General features: G+C 38.3%; 1 protein-coding gene across 5 annotated transcripts in view; it reads left to right on the plus strand.

Annotated features, from left to right (window-relative positions):
* Nucleotides 1–26,482, plus strand: part of DENND5B (DENN domain containing 5B) — a 210,928-nt gene that overhangs the window by 99,994 nt on the left and 84,452 nt on the right. For all 5 annotated transcript variants that reach the window (XM_064284429.1, XM_064284427.1, XM_064284428.1 and 2 more), the window contains 3 exons: nucleotides 24–690; nucleotides 19,176–19,363; nucleotides 24,594–25,130. In XM_064284429.1, coding sequence (XP_064140499.1) covers nucleotides 24–690; nucleotides 19,176–19,363; nucleotides 24,594–25,130 — 1,392 coding nt within the window. The remainder of the gene's footprint in view (nucleotides 1–23; nucleotides 691–19,175; nucleotides 19,364–24,593; nucleotides 25,131–26,482) is intronic.

The raw sequence follows: 26,482 nt of genomic DNA on the forward strand, positions 1-26,482 counted from the left end.
GCGTTTTTTCCCTCTTCTTCCAGTTATGTATGCCTAAAGGGCTGTCTTTCAGAACACAAACTGACAATAAAGATCCTCAGTTCCACTCATTTATAATTACCCGGGAAGATGGTTCCCGTACCTACGGTTTTGTTCTTACTTTTTATGAAGAAGTTACGAGCAAGCAAATCTGCACAGCAATGCAGACGCTCTACCAGATGCACAACGCTGAGCATTACAGCAGCGTGTATGCTTCGTCCTCCTGCAGCATGGACTCGCTGGCAAGCAGTATTGATGAGGGAGATACAACTTCCCTTTTGAAACTCCAGAGATATAACTCCTATGACATCAGCAGAGACACCCTGTACGTTTCAAAAAGCATATGCTTGATTACACCGCTGCCTTTCATGCAGGCCTGCAAGAAATTCCTCATCCAGCTTTACAAGGCAGTTACCTCACAGCAACCACCACCCTTGCCGCTTGAGAGCTACATCCATAATATCCTTTTTGAGGTACCCCTTCCACCTCCAGGGAGATCACTGAAATTTTATGGTGTTTACGAACCTGTCATTTGCCAGAGGCCTGGGCCCAGTGAACTCCCCCTCTCTGATTACCCTCTTCGGGAGGCCTTCGAGCTCCTGGGATTAGAGAACCTGGTGCAGGTATTTACCTGTGTTCTTTTAGAGATGCAGATACTTCTCTACTCGCAAGGTAGGTGTTTCTGGAGTTTTAAGTTTTCTAAAGACAAGTATTTTGCTCCCAACTACTTGTTTCCTCTCAACTACTGTATTTTCATTGGTTATATTATTAAAACCAAATAATTATGTAATGGTCAGAATTCTTTTCTGTTTGGAGTAAGAGAAGCAGGTATGAGTGGATCTAAAGGCTGAGACATTGCTTCTCTTTCGGCTGGCAGTGGCTGTAGAGAAAAACAGGAAGGAATACAGAAGTATTAGCTGATTTGAGTGTATTTTTAATGGAAATAGCTCTGTTTTCCCTGATAATACATTATCATCGTAAACAAAACACATTTCTTTTTACAGCGAAAGTGAGAGAATCTTATTAGTAAAGGAACATGTAAACTTCCCATTCTTTACGTATTTAGTAAACCTTTGTGTCCAAACTGTGCTGACATTGAAAAGGGGTTGATGAAATTGGTGGCTCTGCAGCTTCCTGAGGCAATTAATTTTGGTTCTTTGGCTGCAGGAGCTTACCATGTGAGCAAAAAAGGTATGCAGACATGAAACAGAGATGACTTTCCTAGGACTAGCACTTCTGCCAGAGTTGTGTGTTTTTTTTTTTTTTTTGCTAGTTTTTTGTTTTTGTTTTCTTTTAATCCCAGAAGGAAGTTACATTTGTGATATTTTTCATTCAAAGTTCTCCCAGCACATACCTAAGAAACTAACAAAATGCAGTTTTATTTTATACCTGTTCAGTTACAATGACTAAAGTTCCAAGACCAGAGTACCAGTTCCAATCTGAGTAGGAATTACAGAGGAAATAGAGATGCTGTGTCCTGGTGGGTAGTAAATTAAAGGAAAATACAAAATGATACCTGTGCATTGATGGAGTCTTTGAAAAATGTGTCATGAATATTTAGGTTAGCATTTTGCCAGCTTGTATTTAGGCTGGCAGAATTGTAGTGCAATCTCCTGACTCTTGCCGTCAAGCTGATTTTATCACTTCCCCCTTTTTTTTGTCTTCCTATTTTAAATTATAAGTGAAGTTGAGCCAAGTAGGCTATTTTTGTACTTCCCCATCTTGTGTGTATGTTGACACTATTTGTGTGTTGACAGCCCTTAACGAGGTTCTATTTTCTTTAGTTTATCTTCCATAATGTGTTTTTTAATAATGTGTTCCAAAGTCTTGATTTTTGTTGTCAGGAAGTTCTTCCCTAATGGCCAATCTAAATTCTCCTTTCCTCTTGCCCTCACTTTCTTAGTGCTTATCATTCATTAGCTGTAGATCACCCTTTTGTATCTGAAAGATTTAAATAATTCTCTCTCGTTTTTTTCTTCTGAAAGGGGAAGGGGCAGGGGAATTTCTAGAAGGGATAGGGCTTGGAGCTTAGAACAGCTTTTTCAGATCCTATCCTACAGTGGATCTTAAACATCATTTAGTTCCATTTCCTAATGTTCTGCTTAGAGAAGCAGATTTGGGCTGGGAAAAATATTGGTTGTGAAGGCATAACAGTCCTGGGTTCAGATCTCTGCTCTGTCACTGACTATAACCATGGGCAAGTTACATAACCTTCTACAGTGTCAGTTCCCTCTTCTCTATGGGAATAACAGGAGCCCTTTTTTTTCGTAGTGTAACTGTGAAATGCTTGGCTGCTAACTGAAAGCTTAGTGGTTCAGACTCACTCAGTGTCTCCACAGAAGAAAGACCTGGCAAAAAGCTCCTGTAAAGCTTATAACCTAGAAAACACAATGGGGCATTTCTACTCTGTCACCTGAGGTCCCTATGAGTCAGAATCAAATCAGCGGCACCTAACAACGTGGGCGTTTTGGATTGAACTGTGTCCCCCAAAAATCTGTATTGTAAATCCTGACCTCTATGCTTGTGGTTATAATCCCATTTGGTAATGAGTTGTCTATGTTATGAGACAGGATTAGTGTACGGTATATCTTGAATTAATGTCTTTTGAGATATAAGGGAGATTAAACAGAAGCTAGCAAGCAGAGATAGGAGAATAGAAATGCCAAGCCACACGCAGTTCATGGAGCCCTGGTGACTCAATGGTTGTTTTGTTTTGTCTTTTAAATACATAATTAGCATTGGCTAAATGATCATTCTATAAGTTGTGCTTATCTTAATTAGTGAGGGTCCAACATATTCATTTAAAGTATAACTGTTAAATAGCCAAGCCATTCGTTCTAGGGTCGAGAACCTAATAAATGTACTTTTATACCGTGCCATACTTATTTTTTAAAGGAAAAAACCTTCCATTATCACACTTTATTTTTTAAATGGCATTATATATGTCTTGGAGCCGTGGTGGCACAGTGGTTAAGAGCTTGTCTGTTAACCAAAAGGTCGACAGTTCAAATCCACTAGCCACTCCTTGGAAATCCTCTGGGGCAGTTCTACTCTGTCCTATAGGGTTGCTGTGAGTCACACTCTACTTGATGGCAGTGGGTTTGGTTTGGTTTATATATATCTGGGAGCCCTGGTGGCACAACAGTTAAGGGCTCAGCTGCTAACCAAAAGGCTGGCAGTTTGAATCTACCAGCTGCTCTGAGTCAGAATTGACTCAACAGCAAAGAGTTTGGTTTCAGGTTTATATGTGTCTCACTGTTTATGGAATGTCCTATGTCCTCATCCTTCTGCGGTGTTTGATTGGCTTGTCCCACCCATTTGGTTTATGGAGTCTGCTTCTTGAAAAAATTTAGCTGATTCATATCTACTTTTTTATTTCAGTTTAAAATGAAGAAGGGTGATACTGTGAACATGTTTTTGTACTGAGATGAGTATTTTTTGAACTTATGCTCAGGACAAAAGAGTGAATACTGTATAGAACTAGATATTTTTTTAAGTGTCATAAAGTAAGTTTATAAGTATCATTCACTGAAATCACTCAGGAATTTTGTGGGTTTTTTTCCCTACATATGATCCTCAACGGTGAATTAGTATTATTACCCACATTTTATCAAGGCAGAAATTGAGGCTCAGGAAACCTAAGTAACCTGCCCAAGATCACACAGCTATTAAGTAATGTGGTCTCTCTTCAGAGTGCTCAGTTACCATGTTACCTGTATTGGACACTATACTTAATCTTACCTGCCTCTGTAATTATTTTTAAAATTGTTAACTCATCCTGCAGGACCTATATTAAGGTATCACGTTAAATAATTGTGAAGTAGAATATAAAATGAAAGCTCTGTGAAAGTGAATTTTAACAGTGACAATGTCTCTCCTATGAAAGACATTTCATTTAAATGAATGAATCAAGAGTCATTAAGTTGATTCGCACTCTGGTACCCTCCTTAATTCTTCCTGGCTGTGTTAAGGGGGTTTTAATAGCATCTGGTACTTCATTTCTTATTCATTGGTAAAACTGTCCTATAAAATTTGAAAACATTACAAGTGCTGAATAATTATCATGAAAACCTAAAGCAAATCAAAATTGATGGATTTCATTGATGAAAATGTCCTTCTAGACTGATTTGAAATTAAACGAATTCACCTAGGTAGTGAAGACTCTTCTCTAGGACCCCAAATCAGAAAAAAGAACTTTCTTCTACAGCCTGAAAATAACTGGAGCAAGAAGATTCAAATGTGATCTTTTTTCAAAGGAATAGTGGAGGAATAAATGATAGGGAAATTTAAACACCAGTGTCTAACTTTTGATACCAATAATTAAAGCCTCAGGAACATTTTTGGACCTTGCTTACCTCCTTTGGCTCTTCACAGTGGAAATAAGCAGTCACCCACTGCCCACACTGCACTGCCTGCCTGTGTGCCTTTGCAATGCTCTATCTCCCTCCCCTCCTTTCTTTCCCTCCTAGTAAAAATCTGCATGAATTAACCTTGTCAGAAAGTGGAAGCCACTTGTAGTTTTATTGAAAAAATCAAGAGCCTTCTAATCACAAATTGCTAGTTATGCTCAAGTGAACATTATGGCTTATTGGTTATAGAGTTTTTATAAATTATAAAATCAAACCTGATGTTTTGATGACTAGAGAGTGGGTTTCCATGGTATGTATCCTAAAAGCAGTAGAATTTGGCTAGCTTTGCCTGATATTTTTATACAACCAAACCAAACCCATTGCCATCGAGTCGATTCCAACTCATAGCGACCCTATGGGACAGAGGAGAACTGCCCCAAAGGGTTTCCAAGGAGCATCTGGTGGATTTGAGCTGCTGACCTCTTCAGTAGCAGCACAACACCTAAACCAAGTCTTAATATTAAGATATTTTCTTATTGATTTTTTCTTTATATATTGAAGGTACTTATCCATTATATATGTTTAGCAAATATCTTATTCCAATTTGCAACTTTTTTTTTTACTGGGGGATGGTCTTTTGATGAACAGATACTCTTAATATTCATGCAGTTCCGCTTACCAATCTCTTCATTTATGTACTTAGCTTTCTGTCCTATTTAAGAAATCCTTCTCTGATGTCATAAAAATATTCTACATTTTTTAAATGCTTTGAAGTTTTACACTTAACATTTAAGGCTTTAATCTGTAAGAAATTTACTTTTGTTTATGTTGTTAGGACTGGGATCAACTATGTTTAAAATACAGATAACCAGGTATCCTAGTACCATTTATTGAAGAGACTATGCTTTCTCCCATGATCTGCAGTGCCACCTCTGTTGTGTATAAGCTCCCATGTGTGAAGTTGTATTTCTGGGCTCTCAGTTCTATTCTGCTTACCTCTTTTTCTGTCTCAGTACTAAATCACACTCTTGTAATTACTGTATAGTTTTAAGGTAAGTGTTGATTGGGAGACATTGATGTCATTTGGCATAAAATAGTACATTTGACAATGTTCAACATCCTACTTTAGCGAGTAGCGTCTGAGGTCTTAAAAGCTTGCAAGCAGCCGTCTAAGAACTATTGGCCTCGTCCTGGCCGTAACAGAGGAGAGTGGAGAAAACAGAAGACTCAGGGGAGCAGTTACTCTAAAGGAGCAATGGACCACATGAACCACAGCCTTCATGATCCCAAAACCAGAAGAATTAGATGGTGCCTGGCTACCCACTCTGACCGGGATCACAATAGAGGATCATGAGAAGAGCAAGAGAAAAATGTAGAACAAAAATCAAATCCATAAATAAGACCAGGCTTACTTGTCTGATAGAGACTGGAGGAATCCCCAAGACTATGGCCCGAAGGCACTCTTTTAACATGGAACTGAAGCCATTCCCAGAGACTATCTTTCATCCAAACAATAGACTGAAACCCAAAACCCATTGCCGTTTAGTGGATTCCAACTCATAGCGACCATATAGGACAGAGTAGAACTGCCCCGTAGGGTTTCCAAGGAGCAGCTGGTGGATTCAAACTGTAGACCTTTTGGTTAGCAGCCAAACTCGTAAACCACTGAGCCACCAGGGCTCCACAAATAATAGGCTTGCAAAATAAACAGTAACACCCGAGAGGAATGAGCTCCTTAGAACAGTTAATTATATGAGACCAGAAGGGCAAAATCTGCCCAAAAACAAAGATGAGAAGGTAGGAAGGGGTAGGAAAACCAGACCAAAAGAAATGGGGGACCCTGGGTAGACATGAGGAGAGTGCGGATACATTGAGGGGACTATGACCAATGTCTTGGAACATTCTGTGTACAGATTGTTGAATGGGAAACTGGTTTGCTCTGTAAACCTTCACCTAGAGCACAGTAAAATATTTTTTTTAATAAATTAAGTCTTGATATCTGATAGGACAATTCCCTTCACAGTCCTTTTTCATTGCAATTAAATTTAATCGAGCTTTCATAGAATTTACATCTTTAAAATATTTAGTCTTCCCTTCCATAAAGTGGTATCTCTCTCCATTTATAAGGTTCTTTAATGTTTCTCACAAATTCAGTCTGTTGTATAGATAGCATGTACATCACAATCATTTTGCAGTGATAACGAGCTAGAAAATTTAAGTAGAGAATGCATCCAGGCAGTGCAGGCTCTTTCCTGGGACCCCAAGTCAGAAAGAGGAGCTTTTCTTCTGTAGCCTGTACCTCTTGTCAGTTTATTCTTAGGTACTTTACATATTAGTTACTAGTATAAATATTAAGTTAAAAAAAATTTCTATTGCAAAATAAAACATACAGAAAATCACTCAAAACAATTGTATAACTTAGTAAATTATTAGAATCTTGTAACCACAACCCAGGTCAAAAACAGAAGTTTGTGGCCCCCTAGATTCCCTTTTTATGTGCTTGTTCTCATTCTCAGCCTCTTCTCTCCCTCCAAAAGAAACAGCTATCCTGACTTTTATAGAAATTACTTTCTTATGTTTCTATATGGTTTTATTATCCACACGTGCAACCTTAGACAGTTTAGTCTTGCGCATTTTTAAAAATTTGATACATTTCAACATGGTCCTTTGCTTTCTGTATTTCCTGCAGTTTGACTTCTACATCTAGATGCTTGATCAAACTCAGGCATAATTCCTTCGGTTATAGTGTGTCCTTTCATCCAGAGCCACATATTGTCTGATTGTCTTTGTTTTGTGATGTTAGCAGCAATTGATGTTTACTATCTCGACCCATTAATTCAACGGAGGTTGTAAAATGTTGACATTCTAATTCTGTTGTTTCTTTTTAAGTTATTAGCTGGAATAATTTTATGAAGAGATGTTCTCTGGTTTCCTCATCTATTTGGTTACCTTTGGTACAATTCATATAGTCAAGGCACGCAAATGTTTGATTCTCTTTGTTTATTAGGTAATGAGTTCATTTCCTGTCATACTCAGAATAACCAAGTAGTTTTTTGTTTTTAATGTCAGTGTGAACTCATGACATTTGACATACGGGTTTCATCATGGCATTTCTTATCCATATTTTATCTCAGATTGACCCATCTTTGGCCATTTGGCTTCTTGGTCCTTTTGACATGACTGATGGCTTTCTTGCTATCTGGTTACAAGATCTTCCAGGCTCATTTTTTGCATTCCCTGCCCCAGACCTAGAATAAGTCATTTCTCCAAGAAGCCCTGCGTTTCTTTATTAGGAAATAGTATTTCAGGACTACAGTGTCGTAACACACATGAGCAACGTGCTTCATAGTTCAATAATGTCTTTGAGACTAGTGGGTACACCAGCCCAAATGCAAAGACGAGAAGGCAAGAAGGGACAGGAAAACTGTACGAGTGGAAACAGGGAAACTAGGGTGGAGAAGGGGAGAGTGTTAACACATCGTGGGGTTGGCAACCAGTGTCACAAAACAATTTGTGTTTTAACTGTTTAATGAGAAAACTAATTTTTTTCTGTAAACTTTCTCCTAAATCACAATTGAAAAAAAAAAAAAAGACTGATCTGTCTACTGGGAATCCTCATTGCTACCAGGTTGGCCAGTTTCTAGGCCTTTTTAGTTGACAAAGCTAGGGATAAAATAGATATTTAGACATATATGTATGTGTGTATGTATGTATGTTCGTCACATCACACACGTACTGTCATTTTTAAAGGTAATTCATGAATTCATATTATTTTCAATTCTAATTTAGGACAACAGATTTTTTACTTAATTTTTTCTGTGTAACTAACGTCTGTATGTGCTTTCTTATAAATCGAGAATCCTGGTTCTCAAAGACACAGAGGAATAGGGGATGATAAAATTAGAATATCCTATCATTACGTATTTGGTTTATCCTATGTTATACACACAACAGTCTCAGAATAATATTAACACTACCATTACCAGTTACGATTACTGAAAACAGTTAAATTTTTAGTGTTCATTTTCTCTGTCATAAAGTGTTGCTTTTGAAAAGGCTGATGAAAATATAATTTTCTTTGCCTTATAAATTGACATCTTTTTTTGCATATATATGACCGAAGACAGAAACTACACAGTAATTTAAGCAGAGGGATTTAATATAAAAAATTATTAAGCTATGATAGGAGCTCTTGAGTGTCGAGCAGCTAAAGCAAAAGGAAGAATTCATGAAGTAAAAGAACTGAACAGAAGATTTCAAAGGGCCTCTCGAGAAGACAAAGTAAAGTATTATAATGACATGTGCAAAGAGCTAGAGATGGAAAACCAAAAGGGAAGAACACGCTCGGCGTTTCTCAAGCTGAAAGAACTGAAGAAAAAATTCAAGCCTCGAGTTGCAATAGTGAAGGATTCCATGGGGAAAATATTAAATAATGCAGGTAGCATCAAAACAAGGTGGAAGGAATACACAGAGTCATTATACCAAAAAGAATTAGTCGATGTTCAACCATTTCAAGAGGTGGCATATGATCAGGAACCAGTGGTACTGAAGGAAGAAGTCCAAGCTGCTCCGAAGGCATTGGCAAAAAACAAAGGCCCCAGGAGTTGATGGAATATCAATTGAGATGTTTCAACAAACAGATGCAGCCCTGGAGGTGCTCACTAGTCTATGCCAAGAAATATGGAAGACAGCTTCCTGGCCAACTGACTGGAAGAGATCCATATTTATGCCTATTCCCAAGAAAGGTGATCCAACCAAATGTGAAAATTATAGAACAATATCATTAATATCACGCAAGCAAAATTCAGCTGAAGATCATTTAAAAATGGCTGCAGCAATGTATCGACAGGGAACTGCCAGAAATTCAGGCTGGTTTCAGAAGAGGACATGGAACCAGGGATATCATTGCTGATGTCAGATAGATCCTGGCTGAAAGCAGAGAATACTGGAAGGATAATTACCTGTGTTTTATTCACTATGCAAAGGTATTCGACTGTGTGGATCATAACAAACTATGGGTAACACTGCGAAGAACACTTAATTGTGCTCGTGAGGAACGTTTACATGGATCAAGAGGCAGTTTTTCGGACAGAACAAGGGGATACTGATTGGTTTAAAGTCTGGAAAGGTGTGCGTCAGGGTTATATTCTTTCACCATACCTATTTAATCTGTATGCTGAACAAATAATCCGAGAAGCTGGAGTATATGAAGAAGAACGGGGCATCAAGATTGGAGGAAGACTCATTAACAACCTGCGTTATGCAGATGACACAGCCTTGCTTGCTACAGTGAAGAGGACTTGAAGCACTTACTACTGAAGATCAAAGACCACAGCCTTCAGTATGGATTGCACCTCAACATAAAGAAAACAAAAATCCTCACAACTGAACCAATGAGCAACATCATGATAAATGGAGAAAAGATTGAAGTTGTCAAGGATTTCATTTTACTTGGATCCACAATCAACAGCCATGGAAGCAGCAGTCAAGAAATCAAAAGACGCACTGCATTGGGCAAATCTGCTGCAAAGGACCTCTTCAAGGTGTTGAAGAGCAAAGATGTCACCTTGAAGACTAAGGTGCGCCTGACCCAAGCCATGGTGTTTTCAATCACATCATATGCATATGAAAGCTGGACAATAAATAAGGAAGACCAAAGAAGAGTTGATGCCTTTGAATTGTGGTGTTGGCGAAGAATATTGAATATACCATAGACTGCCAAAAGAACGAACAAATCTGTGTTAGAAGAAGTACAACCAGAATGCTCCTTAGAAGCAAAGATGCCGAGACTGCGTCTTACATAGTTTGGACATATTGTGAGGAGGGATTAGTCCCTGGAGAAGGACATCATGCTTGGCAGAGTACAGGGTCAGTGGAAAAGAGGAAGACCTCCAACGAGGTGGATTGACACAGTGGCTGCAAGAATGGTCTCAAGCATAACAACAATTGTAAGGATGGCGCAGGACCGGGCAGTGTTTAGTTCTGTTGTGCATGGGGTCGCTATGAGTCAGAACTGACTCAATGGCGCCTAACAACAACAACGATAGGAGAGTCACTATAAAGATACAAAGGCAATTCTAAAGGGTACTCAAGGAAGGACAAACTTGGAAGGGAGACTTCCAAGTTTGTCTTTCCCTGAGGTGGGAGGAGTTCATAATTCATTGAGGAATATGTAGCTGCAACCCACTGGATGATGGAAAAGTTCAGTGGGTTGCCTGAGCCAGGACTGGTCCTCGGTCACTGGACAAGCAGAAAACAAACCTGAGGCAGAAGTGAGCTGTGGCTGGTGAGCGGGTACACTGAAGTTGTTGGAGCTTCACTGTGGGTGTCAGTTCTGAGTATGCAATGTCTGTGTCAGGAGGGCCTTGGGAAGGTGGTCCCCCGGCCTTGTCACTGAGGGACTCTGGATATCCTTGTTACCAGATGCCCTCATACTTCCTCATACTTCCACACTGACTATTGAGCAGGGGGAAGAACAAGCAGAAGGTGGTACCTGGGACCCCCTCCTCCTTCAAATAAAGCTCAACAGTATGCTCACTCTAAAAAGTAAATGCTTAAAGAGTCCAGTCCATTATCACAGAGCATGTACTTGAGTGAATTTGGAGCTGACAGGTGATAAAAGAATAACTGGCACAGGATTTGACTACTTCAAATCCTGAGCCTTTCCCCTGTGTTTTGCTTATAATTGAGAAAGGAAGGGGGAAAAAATGAGCCAGTAATTTCCTGGAATGGATCCATGCTCACAGCTAGGCCTCAGTGTTGTTGCAAGCTGATACTCAGAGCTGAGCCACGTTGTTCTACTGGACGTAAAGAATCTCACAAGGACACCCATTTCAAGTAAGATCACAAAATACCAAGCAGGGCTTTGAATCCATTCATTGCATTTCTAACAAGCTCCCAGGAAGTGATACATAAGAATCACCTGGGGATCTTGTTAAACCATAGCTTCTGATTCAGTGTATCTGAGGTGGAAATACAAATTCTCAGCAGGGAACTTCTTAGAGATGCAAATTCTCAGCAGGGGCTCGAACCGTAGCAGACCAGTTCTAAGCCCTGGTACTAAGCAAAGCACAAAATACCAAATGTCCCCCTCTCTCAGTGAGTATATTGCTACTTCTTTACCAATTACAACTTTATCCTCACTTTAGCCTGCCTTCTGTATAAAAAAAATAGACCAGATTTATTGAGATACCTAGTCATAGAATTGCTCTGCTTTCTGAAAGCACCCTATCTAAAACAAGCTCCCACTTCCTTAGACCTGCCCCAAAATTACCCAACCAAAGCCCAAATCTTATAGTAGGTTTTTTCTAAAGCCTCTTATTAAGACACCCCACAATTTCCCAAAGCGTGCATTGTTTCTTTCTCTAAGTATTAACAAACCCAACTTGTTCAACTACAGGTATGTTCTTGGTATTTTTTGACTGAAGGGGACTGAGAGGATAAGTGATTAATAAGTATTTTTTAATTAAGTGAATCTTCCTTTAAAAAAAAAAAAATTCCTAGGTGAGATATTCAGAAGTCAGAGGTAGGTAAGGAGTTAAAAGAAGAATATTTCCCTACTTTAAATTATTTAAAGTAGGGAAATATTCTTCTTTTACGGGTTTAAATTATTTAAGGACTGTTAAGTTCTCTTCTCCCCTTTAATGTAAGAAACATAGCCCTTTTTAAAAACCTAGATTGTAGTTTTTTTTTTTTCTTTTAAGAAGTTAGCTGAGTCCTGGTGGTATAGTAGTTAAGAGCTTGGCTGCTAACCAGAAGGTCAGCAGTTCAAAACCACCAGCTACTCCTTGGAAACCCTGTGGGGCAATTCTACTCTGTCCTATAGGGTTGCCATGAGTCAGAATCCACTTGATGGGTAACCGTTTTTTTTTTTTTTTTCAAGCTGAGTCAGAAACATTTACTTTTTTTAAATAAAGGATTGTCCTAGAAAACTAATCTTAAACAGTACCCAAAAAAACCCTTGTAATAATAGTTTATTTATGTAACTTTTTGTAACAATAAAACCTGGTAAAAACCAACAGTAAAGCTAATAGCAACTTAAAAAATTAGTAAATATAGACAAGAAAAGTAAAATTATTTTTGTACCAGCCCACCCACATAGGACATACTCAGGGTTTCGAACTGATTTGTTCAGACCCCTGCTGAGAATTTACATTTCCACTCCCAGATATACTGAATCAAAATCTACATTTTTAATAAGATCCCTAGGTGATTCTTATGTATAATAAATTTTGAGAACCACAGCTGTACTAGTGGTTCACAGAATTGGTTCCTAACTAGCAGCATTAACATTGCCTGGGAACTTGTTAGAAATGGAAATTCTCAGCAAAGGCTCAAAGCCCTGGGCATGCTATACATTTTTAATACAGTCAAGTCATAAAATATTGATGTGGAGATGAGGTTATGTTTTTATCCTCTTAATTTTTAATGGGCTCTTTTTCCCTCAAATTTTAGTAGTAACATGTGAGATACAGTTTTCTGCACTTTCATTCTCTTATCTTTCCAGAAAGCTTCGGAAGCTTCCTGTGAGTCTTTCCCCACTCTGAAGGGCTTTGGGAAACCTACATTATATTTCACCATTAAAATCTTTACATTTTAATATTATATTTTTAATATTATGGATTGAATTGTGTCCCCCAAAAATGTGTGCCAACTTGGGTAGGCCATGATTCCCAGTATTGTGTGGTGGTTTTACCATTTTAGATCTGATGTGATCAGACTATGTATTGTAAATCGTAATCTCTATGACGTTAATGAGGTAGGATTAGAAGTAGTTATGTTAATGAGGCAAGACTCAATCTATAGGATTAGGTTGTATTTTCAGTTAATCTCTTTTGAGATATAAAAGAGAGAAGCCAGCAGAGAGGAGAGGGATCTTACACTGCCAAGAAGCACCAGGAGTGGAACATGTCCTTTGGACCCGGGGTCCCTGTGCTGAGAAGCTCCTCGGCCAGGGAAAGGTTGATGACAAGGACCTTCCCCTAGAGCCAACAGAGAAAAAAAAGCCTTCCCTGGAGCTGGAACCCTGAATTTGGACTTCTAACCTTCTAGACCGTGAGAGAATAAATTTTTCCTTGTTAAAGCCATCCATTTGTGGTATTTCTGTTATAGCAGCACTGGATAACTAAGACAAGGGGTAAGATGTTAAAATGTGATTTCTCTTTCTAAACAGTAGTTCTGATTTCTAAAAAGTGTACTTATGCATAGCTGGAATGAGTCATTTGGTAACACTTCTCTGTGTGATGAGCAATAACCATGGCTTAGTAACTGCCTATTCAGATTTTCCTTATCATGTGCCTCAGCAGGCACGTAGTTAACTGAATAAATATCCCAAGAAATGTGGTTTTTCAGCGAAAATTTTCTTGTCTGAATAGTTACGATTTCCTCCTATTGAAAAAATAAGTGATTATTTTCATGTGGACAAAAATCTAAGCAGGTTATTTAATATTCTTCCCCCTCCTCATTCTTTTATTTATTAAAAATATTTTTGAGCACCTATTATATGTTACCTTGGTTTTCACCAATGCCTTACAGAGCAGCTTGGACTTCTTCCTTTAGTACCGTCGGTTCCTGCTCATATGCCACCTCTTGAAATGGTTGAATATCGACTAATTCTTTTTGGTATAATGACTCCGTGTATTCCCCCCACCTTGTTTTGATGCTACCTGAATCATTTAATATTTTCCCCATGGAATCCTTCACTATTGCAACTCGAGGCTTGAATTTTTTCTTCAGTTCTTTCAGCTTGAGAAACTGAGCGTGTTCTTCTCTTTTGGTTTTCCATCTCCAGCTGTTTGCTCATGTCTTTATAATACTTTGTCTTCTTGAGATGCCCTTTGAAATCTTCAGTTCTTTTACTTCATCAATTCTTCTTTTGCTTTAGCTGCTCAACGTTGAGGAGCAAGTTTCAGTCTCCTGTGACATCCATCTTGGTCTTTTCTTTCTTTCTTGTCTTTTCAGTGACCTCTTGCTTTCTTGATGTATGATGTCCTTGATACCATTCCACAGACTCGTCCGGTCTTTGGTCACTAGTGTTCAATGCGTCAAATCTATTCTTCAGATGGTCTCTAAATTCAGGTGGGATGTATTGAAGGTCATATTTTGGCTTTCATGGACTTGCTTTGATTTTCTTCAGTTTCAGCTTGAACTTGCATATGAGAAATTGATGGCCTGTTACACAGTCGGCCCCTGGCCTTATTCTGTTGATATTGAGCTTTTCCATTGTCTCTTTCCACAGATGCAATCAGTTTGATTTTTGTGTGTTCCATCTGACAAGGTCCACGTTCATGTTGGTGAAAGAAGGTATTTGCAATGAAGAAGTCGTTGGTCTTGCAAAATTCTATCATTCAATCTCTGGCATTGTTTTTATCACCAAGGCCATATTTTCCAACTACTAATCCTTCTTCTTTGTTTCCAACTTTTGCATTCCAATTGCCAGTAATTATAAATAAATCTGGATTGTATGTTTGATCAATTTCAGACTGCAGAAGCTGATAAAAATCTTCAATTTGTTCATCTTTGGCCTTAGTGGTTGGTGCATAAATTTGAATAATAGTCATATTAACTGGTCTTCCTTGTCGGCATATGGATATTATTATCCTATCTCTGATAGCGTCGTACTTCAGGATAGATCTTGAAATGTTGTTTTTGACAATGAATGCAACACCATTCCTCTTTGAGTTGTCATTCCCAGCATAGTACACTATATGATTGTCTGATTCAAAATGGCCAATACCAGTCCATTTCAGCTCACTAATGCCTAGGATATCGATGTTTATGTGTTCCATTTCATTTTTGATGATTTCCAGTTTTCCTAGATTCATACTTCATGCATTCCAGGTTCCAATTATTAATGGATGTTAGCAGCTGTTTCTTCCCATTTTGAGTCGTGCCACACCAGTGAATGAAGGTCCCAAAAGCTTTGCTCCATCCACATCGTTAAGGTCAACTCTACTTTGAGGAGGCAGCTCTTCCCCAGTCATCTTTTGAGTGCCTTCCAACCTGGGGGGCTCATCTTTCAGCACTATATCAGGCAGTGTTCCTCTGCTATTCATAAGGTTTTCACTGGCTAATTCTTTTTTAGAAGTAGACTGCCGGGTCCTTCTTCCTAGTCTGTCTTAGTCTGGAAGCTCAGCTGAAACCTGTCCTTCATGGATGACCCTGCTGGTATCTGAATACCGGTGGCATAGCTTCCAGCATCACGGCAATGCTCAAGCCCCCACAGTATGACAAACTGACAGACACTGATTGGTTTAAAGTTAGGAAAGGTGTGCGTCAGGGATGTATTCTTTCACCATATTTATTCAATCTGTATGCTGAGCAAATAATCCGAGAAGCTGGACTATATGAGGAAGAACGGGGCATCAGGATTGGAGGAAGACTCATTAACAACCTGCGTTATGCAGATGACACAACCTTGTTTGCTGAAAAGTGAAGAGGACTTGAAGCACTTACTAACGAAAATCAAAGACCACAGCCTTCAGTATGGATTGCACCTCAACATAAAGAAAACAAAAATCCTCACAACTGGACCAATGAGCAACATCATGATAAACGGAGAAAAGATTGAAGTTGTCAAGGATTTCATTTTACTTGGATCCACAATCAACAGCCATGGAAGCAGCAGTCAAGAAATCAAAAGACACATTGTATTGGGTAAATCTGCTGCAAAGGACCTCTTTAAAGTGTTGAGAGGAAAGATGTTAACTTGAAGACTAAGGTACGCCTGACCCAAGCCATGGTATTTTCAATTGCATCATATCCATGTGAAAGCTGGACAGTGAAAAAGGAAGACCGAAGAAGAGTTGATGCCTTTGAATTGTGGTGTTGATGAAGAATATTGAATATACCATAGACTGCCAAAAGAATGAACAAATCTGTGTTAGAAGAAGTACAGCCAGAATGCTCCTTAGAAGCAAGGATGGCGAGACTGTGCCTTACATAGTTTGGACATGTTGTGAGGAGGGATTAGTCCCTGGAGAAGGACATCATGCTTGGCAGAGTACAGGGTCAGCGGAAAAGAGGAAGACCCTCAAGGAGGTGGATTGACATAGCGGCTGCAACAATGAGCTCAAGCATAACAACGATTGTAGGGATGGCTCAGGACCAGCCAATGTTTCATTCTGTTGTGCATAGGGTTGCTATGAGTCGAAACTGACTTGGTGGCACCTAACAACAACAATTATATGTTACAGCCCTGGTGGCACAGTGGTTAAGAGCTTAGCTGCAAGCAAAAGGTTGGCAGTTCAAATCTGCCGTCTGCTCCTTGGAAACCCTATGGGGCAGTTCTACTCTGTGCTTTACAGTAACTGTAAGTTGGAAATGACTCGATGGCATGGGTTTGGTTTTTGGTTTTTATTATAGACTAGGTACTGTGTTCGAATCTGCCAGGTGCTCCTTGGAAACTCTATGGGGCAGTTCTACTCTGTCCTGTAGGGTCGCTATAAGTCGGAAGCGACTCGATGGCGCTGGGTTTTTTAGAGGTACTGTGTTAAGTACTAAAGTTACACACACAGAAAAAAAAAAAAAACCCTAATTTGTGACTGAAATAGATGGCCACAGAATAGAAACTAAGGACATTTCCTGGATTTGGCCTTTTTATAGTTATCTGTATGCCTTTCTACTTCTGATATGTTTGGGTGTTTTGTTAGTACTCTTATTTGCACATGAGAGGAGAGAGGAATAATGTTTGGCATCATCAAGATATTACTTTCCGTTGTAAATTTTGATCAGGCTCATTCATTAGTTATAAGCCAGGCTCTGTGCTTTGTGAGGCAAAATGAAGTAAAATGAATACCCCTCTGCCCTTAGGGATCTCGTGGTGGTAGAGAGACAGCACCATGGGGCAAGTACCATAATGGAATCCTGTGTTGGTACAGAGCTGCTGTTAGTTCTGACCAGAGCACAGCTTCTAAATCTGGGGTCCATCTGACAGGCTTCGGGGGTTTCAGGTCAGCTCTCCATCCTCATCGCGACCCCTGTGATAAAAGACCCCATCTCCTGTGGTTCAAGCATTTGCCTGATTACTGGCATAGTGGTAGGTAGCTGATTGTCTGATCTCCTTTTGTCACTCCACCCCCCAGCTCCACAGAGTACCAGCTGTCTCAGCCCAGCTTCTTCCTGTGGGCCTCAGCTGATCCTGTGTGTGTGTTTCCACACCAGGTAATTGGGTCAGCTCTTCGTGCTCAAAGGACTGACCCCTACCTCTCAGGCCACCTGGTGCTTGCTTTTCAGAAGTATTCCCATGATCGAGTTTTCAACTAAAATTTGAGTCTTCATAATGAATCGATAAGAAAATTTTAAGTATACTTGTGTTACAAACAGCTGATGATTCATGATCAAAATCCCATTATAGACTGTTAGAGGTAGTCATTTATAAATTATGAAGTGACAAAAAATTTTTTTAAATGGAAAACATCATGTTTATGCTTGGCCAAGTGTTGAGTTGATGTGAACTAAGTAGCATCTGATCATTTTCCTTAACCGTCTTATTAAGACATCCCCAGAGTCTTACTGCCCCAGATTTTACAAACTTTGTGTACAGTTAAGCCTGTGAGAGGATTATTACAAGCCCACAATCTCTTATCTTCAATTCTCAAATACAAAAAATTTGGAAAACCAAACATGCTTTTTGTAACTTCTTTATCTGAAAAGCCTGACCTGAACCAAAGTGACATTATTTATTATATTCTTTGATTCTCTGCCTTAGTAGGCCTACTCATATGTTTTGCTGCATAAATAGTAATATATTGGATTACAAGGTGCTGCCATAGGTATTTTGTAGTTTATAGTGTATGTATCATCTTACCTTTCTAAATAAAAAGTCTGCCTAGGGATTGTGTGCATGTGTATGTATAAAGCATCCGTGCCAGGGTGATTTTAGAGACCACTTCAGTATTTTGTAGCAGTTTTTAGTTTCAATAAATGTGGTTATATAAAAACACAACAAAAAAGCCCAGCCTTTAATTTTCTGGCATGGCTTTCACTTTGTTCCTAGATGTGTTATACTTCTGTTAAAAAAAAGAAAAAAAAGTCTCTGTAGTTGGGGATTAAATGTAGTTAATAATGTGACTATGAATGCATATATCTGTTTGATTTCTTGTAACCACAAAAGGAAGACTAAAGTGAATATAATCAATGTAAGTATAGAAGATAGCCATGATCATATCTTCAAGAAAAAAAGAGCCTCTGAATTAGGGGATTATATAGGTTTTTTTTTTTTTTTATAGGTATACATTTATGCAAAAGGAAATCAATAGTAATACAATGCATTTTGCACATTTTGAGTTAGTTCTTGATTGCCCCGCCATGTAACCGGATGTGTGTTCACATACCAGTGATTTTAAGAAGCAGAAAGTGTGATGATGTTTCTCACCTGCCGACGCCCGCTGTCACTTAGCATTGAAGTGAAACTGTGACTCTTTAATAATGGTGGGATAGAACTGACCTGTTTTCTTCATGATCATGAAGAAATGTTCATTAATACAGGAAGGAGCCCTGGTGGTGCAGGGGTTACAGCACATGGCTGCTAACCAAAAGATTGGTGTTTCGAACCCACCAGCCACTCTGACAGGGAAAGATGTTAGCAGTCTGCTTCCATAAGATTTATAGCCTTGGAAACCCTATGGGGCAGTTCTACCCTGTCCTGTAGAATGGCTATGAATCGACTTGACGGCAATGGGTTAGGTTAGAGTATTAATACAGAAAGTCTTTTTTTTTTTTTTCCTGGAAATTGTTATTTTCAGACTTAATACAGTGATTATGTTTTTACTTGGACTCTTCCCCTCCATTTTTCCTTGTTCTGTGCAGATTATCAACGCTTGATGACTGTGGCGGAAGGCATCACCACGCTTTTGTTCCCATTTCAGTGGCAGCATGTTTATGTGCCCATCCTCCCTGCTTCTCTGCTACATTTTCTTGATGCTCCTGTCCCTTATCTGATGGGCCTTCAGTCAAAAGAAGGAACTGACCGTTCTAAACTAGAACTTCCTCAAGAGGTAAAACTTACAATAAATGATGAAGCATTTGCTGTTTGTCAATTTAGGTCAAGGCTGTTTTTGTTAGATAGCAGTGCTTTAGTCCAAATTGTGTGTCTTCGACTATTCTGAATCTCCCAAGTACATCTGGGGTAGAGTCTGAGCCATAGGATGCAGATCCCACCCACCTCCTGGCGATTACTAACACAGTCATTAACTCGCATGGTTCAAGACAGGACAATTGCAAATTTTCAGACAAAAAATTGTGTAGATGGAGCACTAGTAGCACTATCGCATTGCTTTATTATTCTAATAATATTTCTTTTCCCCATTCATGTTACAAATTTTGTTTTTAAATCATATAGGCCAGATTTTAACATCTTGTAAGATCATTGTATTAAGTAAGATGAATTTGATTCTTGACCACTGTCAAATGTAAAGTAACACCTTTCAGCAAGCCAGGGATGATGGAAATACCAAATACTAGGCCAGTTACCAGCCTGTTCTAAATGTCAGCTTGGCTTACGGGTTGAGATAAAAATTCTAACCCTGGCTCTGGGCCACCTTAAGGTTACTCTGATTTCTGCATAGTGATGTATTTTCAGATGCTGTTTAAGAAGAAAATAAACAAATTTTTGAAAGCATTTTGAATGTAATTTTTAGCTGTTGTTAATAGTACTCGGAATTGTAGTATAAAGGCTTTGAAATGAAGTACTGATGAAGATGCCATGGCCTACTACAAAAGATAAAATGGTTAATTACATTATATTATTAGCTATTTAATTAGCACCTTTCTTAATGAAATCTCTCATGCTGTGCTTCACTTTTATACTTACTTCCCATAGAGATTCTCATTTTAACAAGTGAATTGAAAATTATACACTCAGCCATAGCCCTGTGAATATTATACCCAGGAATGATTCCTGTAATCATCCATTGCTTACTTTTATAAGTGTGTCCTTATCAGAATTAACATTTTTGTTCAGGGGAAAATAGCTTGATTTAGTTCATATAAAATACACGTGAAAACTGCCTTGCACTTTTTGGGCTGATTTATATGCTCTGCTCTTTCCTCCCTATTTTACCTCTTTTTTCTACTCCCTGAACTTTCTTGTTTTCTCTTTCATGAAATTAATCTGAATACCTTGTTAGTTCAAAGAAGGTAAATCCTTTAAATTTTCAAAGAAAAAAATAGACTAACAAAATGCATTTTGTTTTAAAGACTTAAACAATGACATATTTTAGTTTCTTGCTGAATGTATTAGCCAAATTCTGTAAGACAGTTTATTTCAGTTCATAAATGTTGCCTTTCCATTTTTGCCTGAGTAGTAATTGTTGAGAATTTTTTAAATAATTGCCTTGATTTACTTGTAATAGGGGAACTTTCTGTTTCTGTGTCTGTGTCTGTGTATATCCCCTAACTCTAAAGATACAAAATGTAAACAAAATTCCAAACGTTCTTGCAGTGATGTCTGTGATTTTTCTGATTTTTCATTTAGAAAGTCAACACTACTTAATAAATAGATATACCCATCTACTCATAGTGTAGAATAATATGGGACACCTCAGTCAGCTGTGAAAATAGTAATGCTTCTATGTAGAAACTATAAATCAGGGCATCGTTGTTTTAGAAGAAAAGTCTAATAGTGTACCACCAAGTTCTGGTATCATTTACAATGAGTTGAAGTAACTGGCTTCATGTAATTTTGGGGAGGAAGTGGGTATAAAAATAGCAATTTAAAAAGGGATCTTATATGCACTCACTAGTAATACTTTCCTCCCCCTTTTTCTGAAAACCCTAAAATAAAATAATGACTAAAAATAGGGGCAGAGCTTCTTAAAGTAGTTGTAAAAATGACAAGTTTATGAAGTGGTTATTTTAGGAAGGTATGATTTTAGCTGTGCATGTAACTGTAGACTTATAATTAGCCACCCACTCACTCTCCCAATGATTCCAAAATGATAGGCACAGGTGGTCATTTGCTGTATTGTTTTCGAGGTGGCGGGGTTGGGAGAGTGAAGGGCGGAAGAACACAGCACTGAGGATTAATTGCATGAAGTGATACCTCACTTTCTACCATTCTTGCTCATTTTTACATAAGTTGTGCACAAAGAATCAAGAGAAAAAATGAGACAGAACTGCTTTTGCTGCTTTCTTCCTGTCATATCTTACCCTGAGATTCTGAGGGAATATTTAAAATTTTCTTGTTTGTCTTATCCTCATGCCCTCTTAACTTCAGTCGCCGAGAAGCTAGGTCCCCTACTAAGCATGGAGAACAAGAACTACCCCAGTCTACCTTCTGGGTTACTACTTTCTCTCCTCTACATCTTTGAGGCCCCCGCAAATGACCACCTCGTTAAGCCTTATTCATTCATTCACCAAAGAGTTGACAAAAGTACTTGTGTCAGATACAGTGGGAAATATCATGGTAAATAAGAGGTGATCTCTGCCTTCCAAAAAGAATCATTTACAAATATCAATAAACAGGTTTAAAAAAAATTATAGGAATGAATAAACTTAGAACACACAGAGGAAATCAGAATGCCTTTAGGGTAGGGATAAAGTAAGAAAGCAATTTATCAGAGTGCCTTACTGTGTGGAGTTTTTGTTTGTTTCAGAGAAAGGGAATTTTAATTTTCTTTAATGAATTTTTATAATACAAGTTCATATTTTCTGTTTCTATTTTGTGATAATCAAAGCCCCCAGCTTGAGCCATTCTAAGCAGACACTGAGGGGTGTGAGAGGCTCTTTTGGGAACTTGAAGACTGGGACAGCCTTCTTGAGATACACTTTCAGCTCAGCAGTGATTACATGATCACAACAGACTTTAAAATTTCAGAAGATGTATCATTTTCTCTTTTCATGAGAGGAAGAGAGAGCTAGAAAAGAATAGTAGAAAGGTATTAATGAAGGAGAGTACAAAATGTAAGTAGTGTTGGGGTTGTTGGTTAACATTTAGATTAGCAAGTGAGTGAATTTTTTTTCTTCGGTTTTTAAAGATACTTACTCATCCAGCTTCCATTTGAATTGTGGTGACCTACTTTCTCCCTTTAATGTATACTGCTTTTCCTGAGACTGTAGACACATTTATAAAGATGGGATTTACAGAAAGCTGTAGGCAGCACTACTGTCTTCAGCAAGATATGACTGTTTCATGTCTTACTTTATTTAGAGAAAATTGCTAACATTGGAGATGAGGAAAAGTGAAAGAAAAAAAAATTTCTTAAGCAACCAGGCTGTTTGAGGAATACATATCTGGAACAGGCATCAGGAAGTCACCTAACTTCTTAGGCCTTGATTTCTTCATCTGCAGAATTAAGGGGTTGAATTCAAAGGTCGTTTCAGGCTCTAACAATCATCGATTATCTGTTTTGGAATAGGGGAAAATAGTGAGAAATTTTTGTGTAGCTTAATTTGGGCTTCTCTGTACTTCTTGCTCATCAGCATTTAACTTGAAGAGCAGGAATCAAAAGGGAAACGAAGGCCCAACCATGTGCTCCTCCATTTCACCTGACCTTGTCGTTCAGGATAGGAAGGATAATCCGAATTCTCTTCTTGCTGACCTGGAGTGGGGAGATGGGTAGAGATGGGAAAACACGGGGTGGAGCTTCCAATTCTGGTTATTGACTTCCATCCTGCATCCCATGTTCAGCCATTAATGTAATTATGATCAGTTTTATGTGATGGACTGAACCTTTGATCCTCCCAAATCTAAGAGCCCAGTCTTCCCTTTGACTGACAACCTTGTTCTGATAGAGAGGGTGTGGACAGTAGAGGTAAAAGACTGTCTTGAAGTCTACTACAGTCGAGTACCTGAGGGATGATGATAATTTTAGGCAGGTGCTTGGCGCCTTGAATTTTCCATATACAACTTGAAAAATACTTAAAAATCTTTTTTTCGGCCTTGCTTGTGATTCAAACTAGAGTGTAAGTGAACAAACAAACAAAAAAATTTCCTCTGATTTGTGTCACCTTTTTCTCAATTCAAAAATACCTTTTAAGTCAACTCTTTAATTATTCAAGTGTTAAGTCATTTGTAGTTATCTAAGCACTTGGTTCTACCGCCTCTCTTTGCCTCCTGCAGTTTGTCTAAAGGCGTCTGAAATGGTTTTACTGTCCAGGAGTTGAGGCTGATTTTAGATAAAATGAAAATAATGGATTATCTGTGAATTGGATGGAAACCCTGGTGGTGTAGTGGTTAAGATCTACAGCTGCTAACCAAAAGGTCACCAGTTCAAATCTACCAGGCGTTGCTTAGAAACCATTTGGGGCAGTTCTACTCTGTCCTGTAGGGTCACTATAGGGTGCTATGAGTTGGAATCGACTCGATGGCAGTGGGTTTGGTTTTTTGGTTTGGTGAATTGCACTGATCTTGCCAGTTTCATCACATTTTGGAATACTACAGCTGCTAAACTTTAGCAGTTATTGCCAGTTCTAAGTTACAGATGGTGTTAGAACAATGGGATAGAAACTTCAAGCTCATTCAGTAAGTGTTTTACTCAGTGCCTTGTATTTGTAAGGTACTTCGAGTCTGTGCACCTTTACCCATTTAGCAGTGCCTAATAATTTTTTTTTTTTAATGGCACTATTTTTTTTTTTTTTAATGGGTTTTGTGTGCTCGGCTACTAACCCAAAGATCACCAGTTCGAACCCATCAGCCACTCCACAGGAGAAAGATAAGGCAGTCTACTTCCATAAAGATTACAGCCTGGGAAACACTATGGGGCAGTTCTACTCTCTCCTATAGGGTCGCTAGGAGTCAGAATTGACTCATCAGCAATGAGTTTGATTTTTTTGGTTTAATGGATGCCAAGTATTAGAGAATTGTGTCTAGATTATATTAAATTGCTGAGATGCAGAGAAGATTATTCATATACAGTAAAACCTGTGAAAGCTGGAACCTATATAAGGTGGGAACCTGACCAAGAAGGATATTTTCCACTAAAACAAGCAATAGAAAGGTGATAAGCTTGCACCCTATCAAAGCCAGAAAACTTTTGAGACCCAGAAAAACAAGGCAGTCCCATTGAGTTCAGCTCTCAAAGGCTTCACTATACAATAATTAAATGGTATAAAAATACTCACATAGGGATTTAAGAAATTTATTTTATAAAAATAAAATTCTCTGAACCTTGAGATGGTTAACGTAAAAAGCAGTGTAATCTGTGCTTTTGTTTATAATAGTTGGTAAGAATTTTAGAACATAAAATTCCTTTATTTTAAAACCTTTGTATTTTTTTTCTGTTTTAGGCTAATTTGTGTTTTGTGGATATTGACAACCATTTTATTGAATTGCCTGAAGAATTTCCACAGTTTCCCAATAAGGTGGATTTCATCCAGGAACTCTCTGAAGTTCTTCTCCAATTTGGGATTCCTCCTGAGGGCAGCCTGCACTGCAGTGAGAGTGCCACCAAACTGAAGAATCTGGTTCTGAAAGACTTGGTCAATGACAAAAAGAATGGCAACGTCTCCACTAATAACATCAGCATGTATGAGTTACTTAAGGGTAACGAAACCATAGCCCGCCTCCAGGCTCTAGCTAAGAGAACTGGTGTGACTGTGGAAAAAATGGACCTCTCTGCCTCTCTGAGTGAAAAAGAAAAAGATTTAAAACTGCAGTGTGAAGAGGCAGAACTGATGGACTACAAGCTAAACGTACAGCTCCGAGAGGTCTTTGCCAACCGCTTTACACAGATGTTTGCGGATTACGAAGCTTTTGTGATTCAGACTGCCCAGGACATGGAGTCCTGGCTGACCAATCGGGAACAGATGCAGAACTTTGACAAAGTAAAAAGAACTATAGTTTTCCTTCTTATTTAGATCTTAGCCAGCTGTATTACTGACTTTGTTAACTTTTTTAAAGCAGATTTCTCCTCTCTCCCTTCCCATTAAGAACTTTTCTTTATCAGTGTTTTATACTTGATAAAATAATTTCACAAGGAAGCAAATCGACTGGCTCGTTAAGCTGGTCACTGTCTTGTGTATTAAATTGCCTATAACCTCATTTTTTACTTTTCTATATTTCAGTGATGTTTGAATTATAGAAACTCCTAAATTTCACAGGTTTTTCAAATCTGTTAGCACTATCTGAACTTGCAAGAATTTTATTTACTCTTACATTTTGATTAAGCTTGTTAAATGAGGTCTATTCCTTTTCTGATAAATCCTTCTTATATATCTTGTCTTTATCCTATAATGAAGTCACAACTTGTCCATGTAAAGGTAACCAACAGTTTAGTTTCAGAAGCCAAATTTTGAACTTGTTCTAGGATCAAAAGAGAGTAAGAGTGAGTAAATTAGGTTTTATGATTCTTAATCTAAGGCTGTGATCCAAAGTTTTAGGTAAGGGAAGACAGAAAATGGTGCCAAATTCAATTGTTCTGCTAAAAATCAAGCTTCTTTCCAAGGTTTACTATAGAATGTTCTTTTTTTCAGAAGCTGACAGGCCTTATTCTGCCAGGCTTCCTTGACATGCCCCCAGATTTGTTTTTCAGACAGAAGCACTTATGGATGTTCATTAACTCTTTCAGGTCACCAGGGTACAGTTCATTCCCCTGCCTCTCTGATTGCTGAGGCATGATATTGCTGTTAAAACGAATATATGACTTTTCACTAAGCAGTATCTTTGGGTCATGGAAGACCTCCTTGGGGGCTAAAACTAACTCTCAGAGCTTGAGCTACAATCTTGCAATCTTGTAACATATGACAAATAAGGATTAACTAAAAATTTGTATAAAGGTGGATAGCATAAAAGATTTTCTGAATTTATCAGATATTTTCTCTGACAAGATATATGCTACCTTGAACATTTAAGTTCTGGTGAATTTTAAGTTTGAGAAAATTTCTTTAATAAATTAAAAAGCCTTCATTTCTCAAAATGTAGTCCCGCTCTTAGGTTTTTTTCTCATTAAACTTAACCGTTTTTCCATATTTTTTTCTATCCAGCGTGGAACTAATGTGTGTACACTCCTGATTTATCCTTAGGCAATTCAAATTCTTATCTAAATTAGGAGCTGGTACTTTCTTCCTTCTTAATCTTTGTGTAGCTGCAAACTATAAATGGAATTCTTTTTATATAACCCGTAGAGAAATGAAAGTTTCATGTTGGATTCCAGAAGAATTGTGATCATCTTATTTTT

This window comes from Loxodonta africana, chromosome 4 (assembly GCF_030014295.1).
Source record: "Loxodonta africana isolate mLoxAfr1 chromosome 4, mLoxAfr1.hap2, whole genome shotgun sequence".
NCBI classification, from domain to species: Eukaryota; Metazoa; Chordata; class Mammalia; order Proboscidea; family Elephantidae; genus Loxodonta; species Loxodonta africana.